This window comes from Aythya fuligula, chromosome 4, assembly GCF_009819795.1.
Source record: "Aythya fuligula isolate bAytFul2 chromosome 4, bAytFul2.pri, whole genome shotgun sequence".
In the NCBI taxonomy this organism is placed as follows: Eukaryota; Metazoa; Chordata; class Aves; order Anseriformes; family Anatidae; genus Aythya; species Aythya fuligula.
The window spans coordinates 4,304,746-4,327,868 of NC_045562.1; the positions used below are offsets into that span (position 1 = coordinate 4,304,746).

At 37.8% G+C, this 23,123-nt stretch overlaps 1 protein-coding gene across 2 annotated transcripts in view; it reads right to left on the reverse strand.

The window, feature by feature from the left end:
* The window catches only part of EGF (epidermal growth factor), a 58,647-nt gene that overhangs the window by 30,031 nt on the left and 5,493 nt on the right, over positions 1-23,123 (reverse strand). For both annotated transcript variants that reach the window (XM_032186084.1, XM_032186085.1), the window contains exons 2-9: positions 19,056-19,187; positions 15,518-15,717; positions 14,373-14,554; positions 11,091-11,321; positions 9,901-10,103; positions 4,902-5,027; positions 4,035-4,157; positions 1,138-1,260 (exon numbers count right to left, since the gene is read on the reverse strand). In XM_032186084.1, the coding sequence (XP_032041975.1) occupies positions 1,138-1,260; positions 4,035-4,157; positions 4,902-5,027; positions 9,901-10,103; positions 11,091-11,321; positions 14,373-14,554; positions 15,518-15,717; positions 19,056-19,187 (1,320 nt within the window). The remainder of the gene's footprint in view (positions 1-1,137; positions 1,261-4,034; positions 4,158-4,901; positions 5,028-9,900; positions 10,104-11,090; positions 11,322-14,372; positions 14,555-15,517; positions 15,718-19,055; positions 19,188-23,123) is intronic.

Below are 23,123 nucleotides of genomic sequence, written 5' to 3' on the forward strand. Positions count from 1 at the left end.
AATGATCCACTCTGGTTAGGATTTCTACAGTGTAAAGCCTCTCAGTGACCAAGAGGTTTCTTGAAAGGTCTCGTGTTGAAAGCAGAAGTCTAGTGACATGAAAGCAAATTAATTTCAGCTTCGTCCAGAGCCTTTACAGAAAATTCATAACAAAAGCTGAGAATGCAGAGAAAGTGGAATATATGACCAGGGCTTCCATGTGTTGATTCTCCCAGATAACTCTTTGTCCCATGGAAATCTCATCCAATATAAAACAAAAATTCTATCAGAGACTGCACTCCATGCAAAGCAGCAGCCAGGCAATGCTATTCTTCCCCAGAAGTTGATTAGGATAGGATGCCGAAATGATGAAATACAGTGACTTTCTAATACAACAAGCCAAGATTTTGTGTGAAATGAAATCACTCTTTCTTCCTGGGGTTGTGCAATGCCAACCTGAACTTACGCAGTGGAGTGTCCCCAGTGAAACAGCAACACTGACTGAATCCAGGTATACAGTGCAGTCCAAAGCATGTATGGGTTGTAAAAGGGGAAGGGGATTTGTCAAGGCATAAGGCTGGCATCAATGGAGCTGTCATGATCCACAGATTGAAGAAATACAACTGAAAACCTACAGCTTCCTGAATTTGGAAAGCTTGCTGGAATGTGGAATGACAGATGAGTAGGTGGAACTGCTCCAAATGCTCTGGCTGCAAAAATTCCATTTGTGGGTAGTTACATGAAATTGCTGCAAGTTAGAGTGAGTCAGAACCTGGGTTTCGTGATGTTGATAAAGTCGTCTTCAGCTTATACCCAAGCCTTAATTTTGTATCATCTGTCCTATGATTCCTCTCAAATATAAATGGTAGATTTTTTCTGCAACAAACATCTGGGAGATGCCTTGGTCTGTGCAAACTACAAAAGAATTTGGCTTGTAAATATTGGATGCTGTTGCTAAGAAACATCTATTAAAAATGAAGATGAATATTGCACATCTCAGCACTTAAAGAGCCTGACATTCCATTGCCTCCTATCTTGTACAATCATTTACAGCTGTGCAAAATGAGTATAAAATGCCATCATTTACTTCTGGCTCTCAGTGCCAAGAACAAACAGAGTTTGGCAGTCACTACAGCTAGAAAAATGTTAAATACTTACCCGTGCATGTTTTGCCATCCACTTTGAGTATAGATCCTTCAGGACAAAAGCAAACAGGCCCTTTAGATGTCTGAAGGCAACCGTGGCTACATTCAGTGTCGTTACTTACACAGGAAATTAGCTCTACAGTAATGTAAAGAGGGGAAAAAAATCAGAAATGAAACATTTTCACTACTCCTCACCAAAAAAAAATAAAAGACTTCTTAACACTTTCATATATACCCTTTCTTATATATGAGAAAGAGAGAGAGAGAGAGAGAGAGAGAGAAAGGAAGGAAGGAAGGAAGGAAGGAAGGAAGGAAGGAAGGAAGGAAGGAAGGAAGGAAGGAAGGAAGGAAGGAAAAGAAAAACTGATAGCAGAGAGAACAACAGTTCTGTTTTTTGTTTGTTTTTTTGTTTGTTTTTTCTTCTGGGTTTTTGTTTCTTTGCTGGTTTTTTTTTTTTTGGTTTTTGTTTGATGGTATTTTTTTCCTCCTTTCTTTGTCCACCCTCTCTTAATTACAGCAAAGGAAAAATCTGAAATTGTTGCTGGGTCATGAAGTCATTATAATGATCAGCTTTAAATTTTCCAAATTTTTATGAGGGAGCGTTATCAAAATAGAAATAATTTACAAAACTTTTATTTTTACATTTCATCCAAAATTATAAGGAAGGTAGACTTAAAGAGTATGTGCTAAATGGAAAGACAATAAGGAAAAACTACTTTCCTACTTCTCCCAGGGTGACTGAGTTAAAAACCAATAAAAATAGGAGATGAACCTTCCAGAAACACAACCATGTTCCTTAGTGGTAATTTTTGAGGCTATAGGGGCAAAACCATCCATGGACCTAGGAAGAGTCTCCTTTTACTTTCTATTATAATAGTTGTAGTGTTAACACTTTTTTAAGGTTTATTATTATTATTATTATTATTATTATTATTATTATATTTCTCTTTTATGCAATTCTATAGGATATCCTCCTTCTACCTTCTGCCCTGCAGTGCTGCATCTCCTTGTGTGCCCTGCAGAACCATACGGCAGCACCCCCTGGCAGACTGGAATAAACGCAGGTTTCCCACGGCTGCTTTTTTGAATCAGCTGCATACACCAACTTAAATGGTTTGTAGCTGTTGCCTTCTCCCAGGCAGCTGCACTCTGAACCTGGTTGCTCTAATCCTTTAAACACGGTGAAGGGGGTGAAGAAACTGATCTCAATGGACTGTTTGTTTCTGTCTGACCAGAGCTTGTGGCTTTGGATGAAAAGCTTCGTACAGGACTTGGGGGACAAAGCATCAATATCTGGTCAGCACGTGGACTTCTCACCTTGCATCTCTCTCTCTCTCAAGGTACATTGATAGTGACATATCTGCCTTATGTTGCAGTAGTTACAGAGTTATACTGTCCATGCTGCATCCCTAGCCTGTGTTAGAAAAACATTATTTTCTGTCTGATTTGAGGCACCCAAAATGTAGGCAGATGGTTCATCTAGTCATCCAGAATAGGACTAAGTTGCACAGCGTCTAAGTGGTGTTTTGGACACAGAGGAATATCCCACCACCCGACAGCCTCTGGCTGCAGGTCTCCTATAGGTCCTTGTCACATCTGGCTGCCTTGTGCAGCTGTCTCCCACACCCTGGACACCCATGCTTAAATGCTAAATCCTGCTCCTGGATCCTCCTTAACAGAGCAAGAGAAGTGCCTCCTCGAGGTTTCAAACAAAAATTGATGAAAGAACAAAACTTTTAACCTCTGACTCTTACTATGACTAAAACATGGTCCTTGAAGCTTGCTCAAACACAGATCTTTGTTTTTTCCTTTGAATTGTCTATGTTCTCTGCATTTTGTTTTTCCACATTTGTCCAGGTTTAGACAGCCTCCTAGTTCATAAACACTTATGTTATATGGGTAAGTTCTCTCAAGTATATTTTTAATACACATTTTAATTGATAAAAAAAAAAAAAAAAAGAAAAAAGAAAAAAAACTCCCAAAGTACAGCAGCCACCCAGAATGAACACTGTGATGTGTCTTGATCATTGTAAACTTGCTTATGCATTTAATTTTATTGATTTCATGCACATAGCTAAGTTATCAACCCTGACCTGAAAAGAAAAAAGTTGGTGCTGTGTGCTGCTCATTCAGAGACTATGCAAATCATTATACAGGTTAGACAGTGAGCCAAATTCAGAGACTGCATTTAAAATGATGTAATTGCTTATGCACCTGGAATGTGCCACAGAGCTGAATCTGAGCAGAGAGGTCTCTCTAGTCTGGGGTTTAAGGCCCATAAGATACCTACTTACAAGTGCATTCATACCATAATCAGATTTTTCATTACTTGTATGTGACTAATCAAATTATCACCCATTATCAGCATCTCCAAATGGTCTACTGTCCAGTTATCCCTAATGACTCGATGATCAAGAAAATGACAGTCTGTATTCTTTGCTCCACGTATCATGTTTCAATATTATACCAGAATAAGTTGTGCTGCTAACTTTTGCTGCTGCTGAAAAGTCAGTGCACAAGCCATGCCACTGTACAGACAAACCTTGACAGAGTGCAAGCTCCCCAGAGGCGAGGGTGCTAGCTGGCAAACAACTCCCCAAACACCATAAAACTTAGGCCTGTAATTCAACATGAGGACTGCATGCAGGCATGTAGAACCAGACACACGGATGCATTAAACCTGACTCCTTTTTGCTCCCCAAGAGGCTCACACTTGATTACTTATGTATGACTTACACTTTCTTAAACTTGTCATCTGTCTTTGGTTCACTTGGTTTAAGCTGATCCTACTTACATAATAAGGGATTGGAAGGGAGCAATGCAACACACAAAACTTGCAGAGGTTTTGGTGTTATATGAGAACCATCTCCAATATCATACTGGAGATGTTTTTGCATCACTGCTACTTACCATGACATGTTTTCCTATCAGGCAGCAGAACAAAACCTCTTGGGCAGGTGCAGTAATAGGAACCAGGGATGTTCACACAGCCCAAAGTACAGCCATGATTCCAGAAGCCACATTCATTGATATCTGAGAAAAGAAACATGTGCCGTGTCAGAATAAGGTCATCAACCAGAATCAGGGAATTGGATTAATGAAGCAAACTAGCAGTCTTCCAGACTGTTTTACCCATTCATTTTACAAAATATATTGACAGTAGCAAATGCCAAAAAAAATCAACTTTGCAGACCTCATTCAAATAAGCTTCAAAAAAATCCCAAGTAACCTATTCATTACGTACGAGTCCAGCACAGGTAGCCAGAAGCAAAGTATACCATCCTATAGAGAATCCAATGCCAGTTAAATCCTGTGCACACTCCAAAAATCCACATTAGACACTTTATTCAGACAATATTTTTTTTTAAAGGCTCCAGTGTGACTTAAGCAAAATTCTCAAATCCACAGAAGTGGATTAGAAGCTTCCTTTCAGAAAACAATACTGGCTAAATTCCTGAGAAAAAATCCTGAAGTGGATGGCTGTTTTAAATGCTATAAACTCGTAATTTTCATGTCTCTGCATCTTTTCAAATCTGGTTCTGTAGTGAAAAAGATGCTTCTAAAAGTTGTAACTATAATAATAATATTAAATTTTGAGTAAAGCAATCCAGATTAAACCATTTATACCCATTAAACCATTTATACCCATTAAACATTTACACCAACTGGAATTTTTAAGACCTCTCAGTGTTTCTCAAGATAGGAATAAATAAAATAGAAGAACAGAAGAAATTTTTTGTCTGATGGAATAAAGCTGACAGTAGATCCATATATTACCTTCACAATACTGCTTATTTCGACTTAAAATAAAGCCACTAGAACATTTACACCGATGAGTCCTCGAGTCTGGCCTGCAGGTTCTTCTTCTGCACTTTTCTTTTGTCATATCACAGACTCCTCTTTCTGGAAGAACAAATGTAATGTAAATGTAAATTTAAATAAAATGGAGTTCTTATCATGTCAATCTTCTGCTCAAGGAGGAACTACTTTGAGCAAAGATGCAGTGACATGTCCTCTCCTTCTCAACAGCTATTTGCTCAACCTGAGGAACTTATTATTAGAAAACAATCTCTATTAATCTTGATTGGTAAAATCGGGCCAAAATGTCACTATAAAATTAAAGTACTTGTAGGAATAAGAGTAGGTTTTTATGAAAGGTCATTTCTAGCTCCACATCAGCACAGGCAGATCTGGAAAGAGCCTTGGAGCAGGGGATGGCTTGGTTTGGGTGAGTAACTCTAGTGGCTATGAAAGGGAAAAACCTGTGTAGCAGGCTTCATATGCAGCCAGTCATGAACAATATTCTGTGCTATCAGTCTCTGTAAAGCACTCAGAAAGAAGACAGAGCACACAAAAAGAAAAAAAAAAAAGAGTGGAGAAAGAAAAAGTCTGGAAATTAGGACAAAGCAGGGCTTAGGTCTTACATTACTTTAAAAAAAAAAAAAAAAAAAAAGGAAAGAAGGAAAGAAAAACAACAACAACAAACAAAAACAAGCAAACAAACAAAAAAAAGCCTGGATAGATGACAATGACCATATTTTTCATTTTAAAATTATTAGTACAGCCTAGAGAATCTTTGTACTGAAATGGATCCTGGGTTCCTGACTGTTAGAAATGTGCACCTCATAAATCTTGTAGTCAAATTTAAAATTCAAAATGTTTCTGATGCCCTAAAAGCTATGTACAAAGTTTCTTCAGAGGAAGCAGAAAAGAGCACTCAGTAGGTTTTCAGAAGCCTTCCTGCTTTTCTTGCTTCATAGAATAAGGCAAATAGGTACTGAAACATCTTCCATGGGAAGGACTGGAAGAGCCATGTGTCTCTGCTTGGCTGTCTTTCACAGCTGGTGCTTTCATAGATATGCAACACTCACAGTCTTTATTTTAGTCTCACAAACTATTATTTTTGTTTTAATCTTCCTAATCTTCTTCTGGGGTTGCTTGCCCCTTTTCCAAGCTAAGAATAGATGAACTGTTGCTACTGGACGTGGGTATGCAGCCACCCACACACAACTCTGTATTTGCCCTCTGCTGTGTGTGTAACAAAGGAAATCATAGGCTCATACAGGCAGGGACAACATTTTTATGCAAACAAATTTCTTGTACTATTTCCACTTTACCCTCTAAATTTGAAGAGACAGAAAGCAACATAATATATGAGTTCAGTGCTTAGTCTTCTGCTAGCCGCAGAGGAGAAAATGCTGGCCATTTGTTGGAATGACAGATCACATCTACAGAAGAGTGCAATAATTTCCTAGACATAATTTTGAGACAATTTCAGCAGAGAGCATCAACATTGGACTTATTTAGATGAAACTGATTGACTTTTCTCTAACAAAATTGAATGAAAAATAATGAATGGATGATTAGATGGATATTATCTGTGTCACTAAGCATGTTAGGCTATCAGAGACTTGAATTTTATGTAGTTTTAGCTTTGCTTCTCTTTTTGTAGAACCAGTTTTGAATCTATGTTACTGGACCCTTAATCTTTGTCCCTGTTGTAGCCAAATTAAGCATATACCATGGCGGGGTGTCTGACTTTCAAATACAGAACTCATTACAGAGGCAGCAGTGCAAGTACATGCAACCTCAAAACAATACAAACGAGCACCAAGATCATCTTATGCTTATCACCAGTATGTTTTCTTGTTCCTTACTTGTACCATTATTGGTCTAATGAGACCTAATAAACCTGGATGTTACAATGGAAATACCACAGCAAACAATTTTGCAATCTAAGAAATCTCAGAAAGATATTCTTTAACACAATAATTTTAGACCTCAGTATTGCCAAAGCAGTATGTCAGAAAAAGAAGGGAAAAAAAAAAAAAAAAAGAAAAAAAAAAGAGAGAGAGAAAAAAAATAAAGAAAAAAAAAAAGGAAGGAAAGGGGAAGGGAAAAAGAAGAAAGAAACTATCACATCTCAAAACTAGAAGTGAACAGTGACTAAGTTATTGACCAAAGCTTTCAGATAATCTTTTCTGGAAGAACAGCCACTATGAAACATTTTCTCCACTACCACCCACTCCATCACCTTTTTTAAATGGAAATGGGTATTTTCAAATGATGGTCTGATACCAGTATCTCATACTGGAAAGAAACACAATGTAATTCCTTATGTTAAAAATAAAATAAAATAAAATAAAATAAAATAAAATAAAATAAAATAAAATAAAATAAAATAAAATAAAATAAAATAAAATAAAATAAAATAAAATAAAATAAAATAAAATAAAACAAAACAAAACAAAACAAAACAAAACAATATTATCCTGAGTGTTCTGAATGTCATTTCCTCTTAATTTTACCCTGTCAGAGAAAGCTTAAAAAAAAATCTAGAGGCAGGCTTTTAGATTGTAAGGTAATTTAGGTGTCTTGTGAGCCATTAATAAAAGTGAGAAGAGTATTCCAGCAGGCATTTATAAATACACATACTGACTTCAAATCTAGGGTTAGTTATTGAAGAGACTTGAGGTAAATTGAAGACCATCTTCCAGATATTGCCATACCAAAGTTATATGGGGTTATAGAAAACCTGTAGCAGAATTAATGCTCTTCTATCTATTTATTGGCCCTGATCAATTCAGGAAAGCCTTTTGAGAGAAAAAGGGAAGAGAGAACACGAGGAATTTAAGTAGTAAAGTAAATAATCCAAACTCCTGTCAAAAATCAAGTCCTGTCAGTTGAGCACTTCTTGTCAGTTTCCTTTTTATCTGAAGGGGCTCACTTTTTATCTGTTTTAAAGAAGGCCTTATAATTCACAGCTGACACTACAGTGAAACATACACTTTCTTAGCTTGTACAGAGCATCCAATTAGTTGAGGTATGCTTTTATCTCCAAGTTTCTCTGTTGTAAGATCAGCTATAAATCTCATTTGTACTCCAGGCTCATTAGTCCTCCTTTTATCCCAGTTCTTGCACTGGATAAGCCAAGTAATGTACATGCGAAGTCCAAAAGGTTCATCTGGATTCAGCCCGTTAAGCTTCTTTCTACTCCATCACTTCCCAGACATTTTTACAAGAAGGTACTTGGAATAAAAAAGAACTACTGCTGAAAACAATTACTGTCATACTTTGTAAAACATGTTAGAAATATGGGGCTAAATAATGCAAGGCATTTAAAAACACTAGTAATTAAATTATTAAAGAAAAGTGGGGAACACCTCTTTCCAGTGGAAAGAGAAACACTGGAAAGCAGCACGTTCTGGAGGAAAGAGGGGAGTTAATCTTCTGGGAGAAGAATAAAAGCTAAGTGCCCATAGTCAAAGAGCAATACAACACATACTCTCATGGAGAGAATATATGAAACATGACCCTGAGGTTCAGGAGACTGCTATCATGAATTACCTTTCTTGGTCACTGTTTCTCCCTCCCCATCTTCCTGTAATTGTAAATATGGTGACAGGCAACAACCAAGGGGGTTTCCTGAGACTACGCGGGGCCTTCCAAATCTCTTTGCAACAACCCTAAGCCTTGTGTGGGCGTCACCATGCGCACCCTTTCCTAGTTTCTCTGTGGGAGAGCACCAAGGGTGTAAGTTGAAGAAAGTGCTTTAGTTTGACAAGATGACTGTTTTCCTCCAATGAAGCACAGAATAGGTATTGTCTCTGAATGAAAGCTCCCTGCATTTACAAGCAAAAGTTTGATTTCCAAGAGCACTTTTTATTCTTCATGTCAACAGATCTTTGCACTGCAAACAAAGCATTTGAAAGGGAAAGTTCCCTTAAAGATTTGATTTTCCCACTCGGACCAAACTTGAGGAAGGAGATACAGCATAGTATCATATAAAGCTGCCAGCTGGCATGAAGGAAGGTGAAGCCTATTATATGGTAGATATTTAGAAATTGTTCAAGCAAGACATACACAGTTTCATTTTTGCTCATACAAACATGCACTGCTTTCTTCTAATGTTTTTATACCACCTCTACCTCTGGCAACCCAAGACTCTTTTCACTTTGGAGTTCTGCAATCATTGCTTGACACTCCCAGATGTCTGCCTTCTGTTTGCTCAATTCTTCATGTCAAAGCAAAACTGGTGACAAAGGCTGTTCAATTAAATCAATAATACTCTACATCTGCTTTTCAGAGACCAGAGAACAAGACATTATTTTCCCTGGGCACCTCCCACTTCCTACTGCCTCAGCAGGAATACTCAAGCAGGGTAAGCTATCCATAGCCAAGTACTTTCACCTCCTGATCCCACAGTGAAATGCAGTGACATGGACACCTCACAGTGTAGGCTGCAACCGATAGCAATTAAAGACACCTAAGGCTCTCATTTGATAGTTACTATGGAAACTTCAGGTCTGTTTTAAACAGGATGACTCTTAATCCAGTCTTTTCAAAGTGAAGCTGAGACTTTCACACTATCACTTGCAGGGCACACCACATACTTCTTAAAAAACTTCAGTGCCATAATAATCAATCAGAGGTATTTAGATGTGCAGTGCATTAAAACTTCCAGAAGAGAATAGACATTTGAATAGACATTTGATGAAGATCAAATCTGCATAAAAAATTTAAAGAAAAAAAAAAAAAAAAAGCTGTACTCTCTGTGCATTTACTAGCAAAGTATAAAAACATTTGTGAGGAAAAATGAATAAAAAAGAAAAGACAAGGAGAAAAACACATTTATCTACACATGTATTCAGATTAATGTCATGAGTAGTTCATGCTCAGCACACATTTTGCTGAAAATAAAATATTACTGTAAAAGATCAGAGTGCATTACATTATTATTCTCACAAATATAGCTGTATCATTGCAGTTTACTTACCAAAATCCTGAAGATCTGTTCTTGCACCTGGCTGTTGAAATGGATGCACCACTTTTATCTCCACTGGTGGAAAAAATGACGGTTTCAGGCTAATTGTGACTACAACTTTTCCAGTATACTTGTTGGCTCTCCATATCATACCAGATTTCAACTCTGAATAGTACAGGTGGTCAGCAAAGAGAGACATACCAAGCAACTGATGTCTACAACAGAAAGAAAACAATATGAGATGGCACATTACCTATCCCCATCTATTTACTCACTATACATTTTCTGATCATTGAGTTCAGTCAATTTGCTGTCAATACCTTTTATTTGTATTCCTATATATATATCTTATGTCATCTTATATGAATTACATATATGAAAGTCAGATGAAGTGCCAGAGACAGCCCCAGAGCCCAGAATCCTGCAGATTTGCAAGAAACACCTGCAAAATGGTGGGCACTTCTCACCAGTTACATGAACTGGTGTTCCAGACTGACCCAACTGACACAGAAAGCCTAGGTATCACCCTGCAGCCTGTTGAACCCAGCAACTAAAATGGTCACCTGCTTTGTTGAAGGATTTAGGCCAGGTAAGTCCCCCCTGTTTCTCAGTTTTCAGTGCCCTCTTTGATGGGCATCCCTCCCATCAGGAGCGCGGTCAGCCAGGCAATGGGGAGCAGAGGGGTACACGAAGGTTGTATAGGGCATTTTCACCACATCTGCTGACGTTTACTGGAGAGCCTGAGCACCGGGCATTCTCCAAGCCTCCCTGACCAGCAGCTGAGGAGGACAACAGGCTTAGGGAAGGATAGGAAAGACCTGGTGGAGCTCAGGCTCTTGAGCACAGCTCAGACACCTGAGCTGACCTACTGTGACCTTGGACAAATCATTTAATCTCTCTGCTTTTGGCTTCTCTATCTGCAGAAAAAGGCCACTAATAAACATTTAGAGAGGATTTCTGAGGATTAAGTGGTTATCATTTGCTAAAAGCTTAGAAGATGGAGTATGGAGTGGCAGTATTATCCCTGCAACAGTGTCTTTTTTCCATTTTCAAGTCTGCAGTTTTAGATCTACAGTTACATGTCATTTCTGCTACACTTTGTACTCCTCATGGTGCTATAAAATGGAAAAATAAAAGTCTTCTTTTTATTTGGATACCAAGGAAATGAGCGTTTTATTTCTGACAAACTCAGAAAAACTCACCGGCCAGAACTCTGAAGCAAATGAACAGCTCCCCCATCATAGTCACACAATCCAATATGGGAAATCTCCTTCCCATGGTCATGCTGGATCCAATAGAGCCTTATGTTAACCAAGTCTAGTGAGATGGTCTTTATCTTTTCTGTTGTTCTTAAAATATTTCTCACATCACTTCCATTAAGAGATGCTCGGTATATACTGGAAACTGTGCCGTCAGATGACCAAAATAACAACCTGCAGGCATGTTTGGGAAAAAATATATGTATATGTTTACAAGATCAGTGATCACTGCTACACATTCCTTATTTAGTTGCTCCTGTATACAGCATTTTTCAGTCTTACCACAGAGCTCCCATAACCAAAACTAATCAGAAAGCAAAAGGCTTTCTCAACACACATTGACCTATTTCAGGAAAACCCCATATACCTCTCCCTTAACATAACTCTATTAAGAATGGAAATGAATTAAGAATTTGTCTGACAACAAAGCATTGTCTGTTTAATGGAAGTACAGTTACCACTACAATTTTGCTACAGTTGTTTTCTTGTTTTAACAAACAAGTTTCTATCAGGGACTCTGTGACTCTGTTCAGGAAGCAATGAGATACTTGAAATTTATCTCATGTAGGTCAAGCAGGAATCAGCCCAGCTTAACCATGAAGTGCTATTGTCTCTCCCTCTGCTTTGTTCAGCCATGCAGTCAGTGAAGGAAACTGGAATAACCTCTCAGATCTGCAGGGGGCTCCTGCAAACTTAGGAAAAGGCACGTCTTTGAGGCAGCTATGCATTGCCCTCTGCCTCTGGGGAGGAATCCATCTCCAGAAACTCTAGTCCAACATGTCACGCAGTGGTACTTAACTTAAAAATACCATGTCTATTATTGTTTTCATTTCTTTCTACCTTCCTGCTGGTTATAGCAGCCAGACTATGCTGTCATTAAATTAAGACAGTCAAAATACAGCTCCAATACCCAAATCAGTTATGCACTGAAGCTACTTATAGCTCAGGTTATTCGTGGATCAGAACCCAGATTTACTGGTGTGACTAAGGTTAGCAACAGTTCTTCCTTCCAACATGGCAGGTTATCCATTGTTATCATATATTTTATTTTTTAAGGTTTGGGTTTAGATTATTTGCTTTAGTCTCTTATACTTTTGCACAAAAACTCCAGGAAGCTTTATGATTTTGCCTTGTCTTCACAAAATTAAAAGATTTATGTGTATGAACCAGTGTGCCATAAATTCAGTTTTTCTATGTTTATTTAAACTATTGTTATAAGGCCAAAAAAAGGATTAGATCTCACCGGTAAGGGACTATACTAAACGAGTAGGAAGAATCAGTCCTTGTCCATGGCTTTTCCTCACTTCTACATAGCCTACAATTATCATCTATTATTAATGTATAGGAAAAAATATTTGGCCACAAGAACAGTCCAATTTTCTACTGCCATTTTTAAGCACTTCAATAATATCTAGTTACATTTCTGTAACACCTGCTATTTAAGAAATCTCAGTGATCGGGAAGGTTGGATAAATGCTAGGATTCACTTTTTATTAATAATGAAACTAAGAAACAAAGGTGGCTATAGTCTCTGTGCACATCTTTTGCAAGTCAGCATGTGGACATAAAATGGTATAAACAAACAGAAAGACAGAAGAAAAAAGATTAGAAACCAGCTTGAGTAATTGCCAGCATTTATCTTCTTTGCCCTCTCTTTCCCTTTATTTTGAATCCTAACTTTACAGCATTCCTAAACACCATTCTCTCTCTCTTTCTTTCTCTCTCTCTCTCTCTCTCTCTCTCTCTCTATATATATATATATATATATAAATCTTACAGCTATAGTTGCATTATTAGTAGCAAAATAATCTTATCACTGCTAATAGTCTTATCCAGACCCATTCTTTGAGAAAAACTGTTATTAGGGTGTATCATATTGACCTTCATTACTTAAGAGTTGCACATATTTTAGGGAAGACACTGTTGTCATCAGATTTAGTGTAGGTTTATACCTGCTGGATAAAACTTCTGCTTTTTATCTTTTAAATTCACTTCACATTAAAAATAGAGCCACTAGAGTTTGCATACAGGCAAAGTGCACTAGGACATAAAAATGATGTTAGACTCCTTGGAGCCTACTTTCTTTACAGTTCACTACTGGCTTACTGGTCTTTTAGTAAGCACATAAGTACAGCTTCAGTGCTTGGTCAATCACACCTAGGTGAATATACGCACTTGAGTCTCCACAAACTTCTGCATGAGTTCAGCAAATACACTCTTATAATGCTATTTGTAACAGGTCTTTCTGTGGCATTTGACAGTGAGATTAAGGACCTGTGAATATTTCCAAAACTGGTAAGTACTATATTAAAAGCAAATCAATAATGTGTATATATGTAAAGGCTGATGTTCAGGTCTTTAAAGCCTACCCAAATGACAAGACTCCAATGAATACTACTAATATTACTATCATCAGAAAACTATTTTATGTATAAATGCAATATGAAAATACACGTCTTAATATTAAAATACTTTTACACAGTGCAGAACAAGCTTACTGCAAGTTAAAAGTGGCAACAAAAATGTGATTTTGCTGTACCATAGCATTTCAAAGTCTTTTATTTTCACAGACTTGAAGAGATTTACATGTCAAGAGAAAGTAGCATGGAGAGACCACTGTGAACATTCATATTAATAACTTCTGAGGATGCAAAAACTCTTATTTAGCCATGGTTGTCACTGCAAATGGCTTGAAGCTGAAAAAAGCATCTTTATGAAGGTCAAATTACTGATAACACAAAACAGCAACTCTAGAATCAGAATCAATATTCAGAGCTCCTGAGGAACAAAGGAAATAGGAACTTTGTTTTTCCTGAAAATACACTAAATAACATTCTAAGCATGCCACATTTGGAGCACAAGGGACTCCCAGCATTTGCAGGCATCATAGCCTCTGGTGCTCCAGTTCTTGTTTCTGTTGCCCTGAAACTTTCCTCTCATTGAGAAATGACCAGCACTGCTTCTTTTCCCTCAGCTGTCCTCACTAGCAAAATTCTCCCTGATGACCAATAGGTATAGATTCTGCATTAGACTTCTGTGGGCTTTTCTCACACATTTCTCTGGTTCTCTCATAACTTGTTAATATTTTAGCCTACTTTGTCAATGGTCAAGGAGGTATTGGAATACAGGTAACACACTGCACAGAGTAACCTTAGAAACAATAATCATATTACTTAACATATTTTGAGACCATTTTCATGAAATTACTAACCTAGTTAAAATTACCTTTGCTCTGCATCAATGGTAATCTTTGTGGGACGACCAACATTTCTTAGAATAACTCTGCGTTTCTTCCCATTCATGTCTGTCGCTTCTATGGTTGATTTCTGTCTGTTGGCCCAGAGGATGTCTTGATTTATCCAGTCAATAGCAAAACCTGAAATGCCTTTGTCTATGTAACACAGTCTCTGTAAACAAGCAAAAAGCAAGTTTGCAAGAAGCATATGTACTAATCTAAGCTTGACTTTCAGTATAGGGACTACTGTGCTAGACTGAGGCTTCCCATCTCATTCCACTGCCTGCTTCATTTTCTCTCAGACCTGTAGTTATTTCTCTTTCTTATTCTTTAATCACTTTCATTTGGTCTTTGCACTTATACATACCCCTTCTGAACCGTGTAACTCCCTAAAAAAGGGAAAACTGTTCTCCATCAGTGACACACTGGACTGATCTTTTAGCTACAACTTCTTCCTGCATTTCACAAACTAGGAAGTACCCAGACCTGCACTGTTACAGATGGGGGAAAACCTAACACACTTGTGCTGGACCCTGATTCTTAAAAATCAGCATCAAATATATCAGTTAAGACTCCACATGGGTACAACAACACTTGAAAACTCTCTCCAACAAAAGAAGGCTCTCACAGCACTAAAGTGCAGCAACAGCCTGTCTTCCCTTTTAATCAGCCAGAGGCAATGAACTGCACAGTTTTTTCTGAACAAAAGATGCAGTACTAAAAGAAGCATTTATGCAACCATAGAAACCATTAAAAGATTGGAGAAAAAAAGAGTAGGATTTCAAGCACATTCCACTCATGCCATTTGTGCCAGTTTGAGTTACAGTAATCTGGAAGACAAATTTCCATAACAATTAATTTAAACCTAATAGAAGTTTTATTGTCTTCAAAGCTTGGGTTTGTCTCAATATCTTCCCCTTCATTTGATCCACGGAAAACACTACGTGTATTGTGAATGTGAGTAAAACAGCATAGACTCAGGACTAGAACTATTACAACACCAAAACCTGTTTAATTAGTCTGAAGTGACAACCAATGAACAGGAACTCCAAAACTGTACCTACAGAGCAGGCAGTTTCTTTACAGGGTTTTATGCCCAGTAGCTCGGAAAATTTCAGAGAACTGATAACTTTACCTCTCGCTTTGCGCCAGTGAGGTGAATTCTTTGCAGAAGTCGTCTTTCTGAGTCTACCCAATACACTTTCTCTTCTGTATAATGAAAATCCATAAGCGTTGATGGACCAGCATCAGCCACCAATCTTTCGTGATTGGTCCCTTCAGTGTCAATTCTAAAGATGGCACTTCCATGGCTGAAAAGTAGGAATGGTACAGGGTCTGGTGTGGAGAAAAATAAATAAATAAATAAATAATAGATAGAAGTTGTGCTTCTGCTACATTACATTAAATTCTCATCAGTATTATACTAGGCAAAGTTCAGGATCTAACCATTTCTCCCATATTTAATGATGACTTTCCAAACACATCACCGAGTGTCAATATGATGTAAACATAGTGGTCCCTTCACATTTATTGCTGAGAATTTTTTAGGTCAAAAATATGAGTAATGTAACTGAGACTGCAGAAAAAAGTTATTACCACTAATTCCAAACCCTATAGCCTAGTCAGAGGCCAGAAGAACCATCACATGCATGCCAGCAGATGGTGGAAAAATTATGCCATGGATGTATCTCCAAGATGAAGACCAATTCCAACTATTGCTCCGTAGCAGGAACTTTTCACAGAGAGATGGGCTGGAGTCTCACATTAACTGTCCAAACAGGGAAACTGAAGATCCCAAGGTAGGGCAAAGGAAGAAGCTACAAACTGTGGAGGTTTCTTGTGACATAGAGGGATGGAGGAAAGCAAAAGATCCTTACTTGAAACTCCTACAGCTCAACAGCAACAACTCATTACAAACAAAAATTGTATTCACACTGACTGAAAGGTATAGACATATCAGTAAGTTTACATGAAATATTTTAAAATGAAAAACTCAATCTAATTATGACCCAAACTCTATAAATCAAATTAAGGTTGGAGTGATGAGCAACTAGGATGGGCCAAACAGCCTTAACATGGCCTTAAAACCAGGTGGTAACTATGGAAGGAGTTAGTGGGTTATATTCGTTGGTGGGGCTGCAGATTACACTAAACCAATTTTATCATCTTATTTGTTATTTTTTAGGGTATCACCACAGGACAGGGTTAAGATCATCCAGGGAAACTTAACTGCATTTCCAAAACAGAATGTTTTTTGCTTAGGTAATTTGAATATCGTGGATAACTATATGGTGTGTAGCAGAGGAAAGGAGTTTTTGGGTAGCCAGCCACATTTTAGTCTTTTCTAATATTATATCTCAGAACACACAGCTCAGTCTTTAATTTACCACTAAAACCACTTTCAAAGAAGAAAGTCCCATTATGTTGGTAATTGTGGGGAATTATAACCTGGTTGCCTGAAACAACAGATCAAGGCACACAAAAAATGCTGTAGTCAGGCAACTTTGAAATACAATTATTAATATAGATCCAACAGAATGACAGCTTTAAAACTTATCTAATCACTTGTTGAATTGATTTTCCAGGAATGCAGAAGTAACTCTCTGCTTACCAGGGATAGCCTGCATCCTTGATGACCCTGAAATCAATTTCCTTGCACATATACTTTTGATAACTAAACTCATTTTATGAATCAGTTTTGCAACCTTTTAACTAAGTACCTTCATTATTAACATGAAACATTAAACTCAGCTGACACCATTTCTACAAATTTTAGGCAGGTGCCGTACCTTCACCATGGTTGCAAGGTTCTTTGAAGCAACCCACTTCACAGCAGAGGAAAGGGACCAAGTTTGATTTCTCTGGAGAACAGCAAGTTCTGACAAGCACCCAGGATGTGATTTACTGCTATTCACAAGGACAGTGATCAGCTTTCTGATTTCTATACTAATACACTGGTGTTCATTTGGAGTTTTCAAGGTATTACCCAGTTATAACAGCTGCTTCTGGGATGTTAGTGTCTCCCTTTTTCTGCTGCTATTTGTTCTGAGCAACCCCATGTGAGAATATTTAAACTACGAAGACTTGTTTTACGTAAATGAATGGTGAAGTGTAGCAAGGTTGATTTATCTCAGGAATTTGACAGCTGTACTGCCAGCATTTTTGCCAATTAGTTGACCAAGAACAATTTTATACTTTGTTTTTTCCCTTTCTGCTCTCTGAATTTCCCACCAGGAGCCTGTGAATGAGGACTGAACAAATCTGACTGCAGAGGGGCCAGCCAGATCTGGGACTTAATTTTATCAGGGGTTTAATGATCAGATAAACAACACCTGCATAAAAGATCTTCCAGTCTTTAAAACACGAGGACATAGCACTCTGTATACCTCCAACAGAAAGATTTATACATAGCATAAGGACAGCGTTCCTTATCCATCACGGTAGCTCCCGATCCATCACTTCTGGTGCTATAAAGATTAGTGATAACTTTAAAAAAATAAATAAATAAATAAAAGTTGAAAACCTCCAATAATGTATAAAATAGGATTGTGCTTTGAAAGATAACTAGATAACTGAGCAGAAATATTTAGAAAACATTCTTAAAAAAAAAAAAAAAAAAAAAAAAAAAAAAAAAAAACTATTTAAAGGACTAAGTAACTATAGTTTAGGCAGGACTGAAAAAAAAAAGTCATAATTTGCTAGCACTGAGTGATTCGAGGAGCTGACTGAGGTAACTGTGTTGGTGAAAATTTGGGAGCTGCACTGAATACTTCTGATTGTTGTACATGGTTCCGGAGGCTACACCCAGAGGGACTCTAGTTCATCTCCTTGGGTCAAAAATCTGTGCTGCCATATCCCATCTCCACATTAGGGAGAGTTCCAGGTAAACACTAGTCAGAAAAAGAAAACCTGAACTCCTGGACCAGAAAAAAAGTTTTAGCATATCCAGACAGGAACCAAAACCAGACATTCAGGAAACCAAAATGGAGAGGTGAACTTCAAAGCACTCCCACCTCATATTCTAGATGTAATATAAGGTTACCCACCTCGTATTCTAGATGTAATATAAGGTTAAAACAATTAATAAAATCTAACTAGATCTTTTTTCTATGAGTAGCATCAGTGGAGGACAGAATTAAGGTTATTCAGAGACCATAACTATGGATGTTTTCCCCTCAGAAGGGCTAGAAGCTTATAAAATTTGGATGCAGCTTATGTGTTCAAAAATCAGTTTAAACTTTTGGGACAATAGGAAAGGCCTCAGAGGAGCACCCATGTTTATTGTGATTATTTCCTATGGACCAAACCAAAAATAAGAGCTTCCTGCCTAACATTTCACAGCACTGTCCCTAACCTAAATACACTAGACAGGCATCAACGCCAACAACCCAAAAGAGGCAACAGTAGCAAAACCTTATGCATTGCCCTCTGTTCCTGGAAGTAGTAAGGACTTCAGTTTTGACTTCAGAGATTTCAGTTTTGAGCACAGAGAGAGAATAGCTTTACTGAATAAGAAGTCTTCATTTGGTTTTGTTTTGTTTGTTCATTCTTCTTCCCACCATTGTGAGTTGGGACCAGACAGGCATGGCTCACTTCAAAATATAATGCCAACTGCTAAATGAATCTAAGACTCTAAAGCTCTGTTTTAAATGCCAAAAAGAAAATGACCTTACCATTCGCATAGCAAGACCGTTTGTCAATATCCAAGGTGTAGCCAGGCAAACAGGAGCAGATATAGGACCCTGGCACATTGATACAGGTTTGGCCACAGGTTCCCAAACCACCTTCAAGGCATTCATCAATATCTGAAAAGTGGTTTTGAACAAATAAGGACAACTTGATGAGCAAAAACAGTACAAAGTAAACAGAAGGAATACCATTGGCATAGAAAGCTGATAACCATCTGGTTAGAAAATGTAAGTTCTCATCATTAAAAGAGGAAAGGAGAATATCTGTATTACTTTATGCATTGGTCTCAGGATTATTTGCATTGCTTGTTGTCACATGCACAGTTATTATATATAATTTTTTTTTTAGAAATTACCGTTCTCCCTAGTGTCTGGACACTCTATACAAATGGTCTCTGATTGCCCAAACATGGGAAACAGACTTATCTCATACACAATTTTTGTTATTTGCATTATCCTTCCCTATGCAAATGCTGCCTGCAGCTGCTTCCTTCTATTGTTGTCCCTCTTTCTACAATAACATTTTTGCAAATAATTACCAAATTTTGCAAAACAGCAAAGCTGCAAACAGACTGCCACAACACTGAGCTCCACCTGGAGCTCATTTCTGAGTTCTTTTGTTTAAGTTTCAAAAACACATTCAAAACAGTAAATAAATAAATAAAAGAATACCGCTACATTCTGAGAGCAGTAAGCCCGAGGCAGCAAACAAATAGCAAAAAAAAAAAAAAAAAAAAAAAAAAAAAAAATTAGAAATTTGACTTTTAACTGATAGATTAAGCTAAAGCCTTTGGAACTTAGAAGATATTTGATGTATTTATGGTGTTTTATTAGAGTTTGAGACAATACATATGATAAGGAAGGACTTCATTTTCCAAAAAATGTCACCGTTGAGGAGCACATTTTACACTAAGGGAGAAAGAAGTTGACTCCTTTGGCAGTACTCAGCACCACAGATGGCTGGCCTGGAAGGCTTAAAGAAACTTCACATCCAACTGAAATCGAATGGATCTGATAGTAGCTTCCTGAGGTTCTTGGCATCTGGAGTACCATACCCTTGTGTATTTCTTGGACAACCACTGTGAAGGATGCTCCGAGGAGCAGCTTCTCCCCTGCCCAGGATCTATTTGATGTCAGTGGCTTTACTTATGGGTTTTGTCATTAGCATAAATCTGCATTTGTACATACAGGAAAAAAGGAACCAAAATGAATTCTTTTCAAGAAACACATTTGATTAAGTCACTAGATGACACCAGATCGTTATGAGAACTACATATATGTATTGACTTATTCTAAGTATAGCTTAGAATATTTTTTGTCTTCATTCCTGGTGAAGACTTATATCAAAGTTGTTAAAGATTGTGGATGTTTTACAACCATTTAATGTATCTGTACAGTTTAGGGAATGTTTCTGTGGCATTTTCAGAGTTTTTCTACAATGTATGTTCCATATAGCAGATAACAACAGTAATTTAACAATATGTAAATAATAGCACTTAACAAAACAATGTGGCAACATACAAGATGTAATCACACCACGTCCAACTGATTTTTGTTGATCAGAATACGAAGGTAAAGCAGAAGCACTTCCAACAACTTAATTCCGTAAAGCACTTTAATTCTAAACCACAATCTTCTTCACACAATCAGCTTTCAGGAGCATATTTTCCCACACATACTAGGGCTGCACATGCCATTCTCCATGGATTAAAGGAGTAACTCCAAATGCCCTCCAGAAAGGTTTGAATGGTTTAGAAGTTTGCCAATGGGCTACAGAAACCCGGAGTTCTAGGTTGCCAGTTTAAAATCAGCCACTCCTAGCTGACATTGCCTGGATGTCATTAAAACCAAAGAGTTCTTTGATAGCTTATACAGGAGTGCTTTGGTGACCTCAGCTCATTGTCACAGCTGCTGTCAGTGTTAACAGAGATGTGAAGGAGTCTATGGGCATGAACACGGCTCGCATCTCGCCCTGAAGCACTGGTTTTTGAAAGGAATAACTGGTGACCAAGCTGGATGAACAAGGGCAAGACTCAGCTGATGAAGGCTATAATATAATTCACGTCAGTCAATATAACTTTTATGGCAATAGCGGCCTGTTAAATAAAGCTGATGTTACTCCTTTGAGGAAATCACAATTATGGGTGCTAAAGGCAATGGTGTAGATGTAAGATTATTAAAGACAGAAGTTATTTGAAAAAGCAATGTGAAGCACCAATGAAAGAACTATTATTCAGTCACAATAAAGAGTACATTAAATAAGAATAAAAAGATAGGCCTGACCTGCAGATTGTATCTGGAAGGCTGCTTACTCTAAAGAGGATTTGCATTCATTCTAGACAAACGTCTGACTGCTTAGCAAGTTACAGGACAAGAAAAGTCAAATCAAGATACATATACACACAGGAGAAATGAATGACAGTGGGGAAATAATTTTACTTCTGTATATGGCAGTGGTCAGACTATATTGGAATGCTCCTTCTATTTCTCAGATACAGTTTGTTAAAGAATCTTGAAAAATTAGAAAGTGGATACAATAAGAATAAAAAGCATGATTTGAGGGTAAGAAAAATAACTTTTCAGTGAGACACAAATATCTGTTTAGTTTATCAAAAACAACTTTGGGAGAGGGCTTGTTCACTTTAATCTTCTGCAGGAAAGACTTAACAAGGACTGATGGCTGAGCACTGAAGCCTGGGAAATCAATTTAGAAATTCAATTCACATTTAACACAAAATGTGATTCACTAAGGGAACTAGCTACCAAGAAAAACTGTGAAGTTGTGAAAACCATCAGTGGATGGTCTCCAGGCAAAGCCAGAATGGGGAGACATGTTTTAACCAACCACAAGTTACTGAGCTATGTACCAAGGTAACTGGGCAATGGCCTGTGATTTACAGGGAGGGCTTTTCCAGCATTAAGCTATATGAGTCTACGAAACTAACATTTTGTGAAGGCCAAAAAAAAAAAAAAAAAAAGCCTTAGGAGAACTTGACCATAAAACCATCCATCAGGTGAAAGTAGCAATAGTAGCAATGCCTTCACCTGCATGCAACTCTTTGTGCCAAAGCGAGGCACACAGTTGCATCCTGCTGTGGCTGTTTTATGTCTCCTGGCAACCACTTCCCCCAGTGGGAACTTTACCCTGTGAAAGAAATCGGCTTAGGGAACACAAAAGCTGTCTGCAGTGCCCTGACAGCCAGTTCTGAAAGGAAGAATGAGGTTCTGCTCAGTTCTCAAAGGCTTCTTTATGCAGAAAATGCCTTGAGAATCAGCAAAAACGATGAATCATGTCATCATGATGTTGGCAGCCCTCAATGACTTTGCATACAAATATGCCACTTTGTTGAGAGTCCTGAGAAATGCTCTGATTGCAGAAGGTGAAGCATTAGTATGCCTGGCAGGGACACAGAGAAACCACTGGGAGCCAGAGGCCACCTTTCATTTGGCCCCGAACACATAGATTATATACATAAAATATACACATGCAGATACACACACTCGAACAACCTCACTCAAACGTGGTTCCTGTGGAGTTGTACTGGGAATGAACTCAATCTGCTATACCCAGCCACCACCATAATCTTTTCAACAAGGTTGAACACGAAAGTTCAGCTGGGTTACAAAGAAAGCGGCCCACCCCTTCCATCTATTCTGTTAATGACAGACAGCTCACACAAAAGAAGAGAGACAGAAATGGAAAAAGATGCTCTGGCTACCAACTGGTCACAATGAGATAGAAATAGCACAGCTCAGTATCTCTGCTCCCAAGTTAAATGAGATTTAAAGTACAACCTAATCACTCTTGGTTTTTGCTAGGGTAGAGATTGTGGAGTGCTTCTATACTGTGGTAAGAAATATAATATGCATGCAATAAGGTGTTTATCAGCTCCTTAACTCTTCCAGTCTGCATAAAGCAGAATCAAATTTAGAATTGAATTCAAATTCAGAAACCATTTGTAAACATTTTGAAGGAAAATGGAAAAAAGATCCCAAAGTACTATGATATCATTAGTTTTCTACCTTTCTGAACTCAGATCTCAAGAGTTTGGC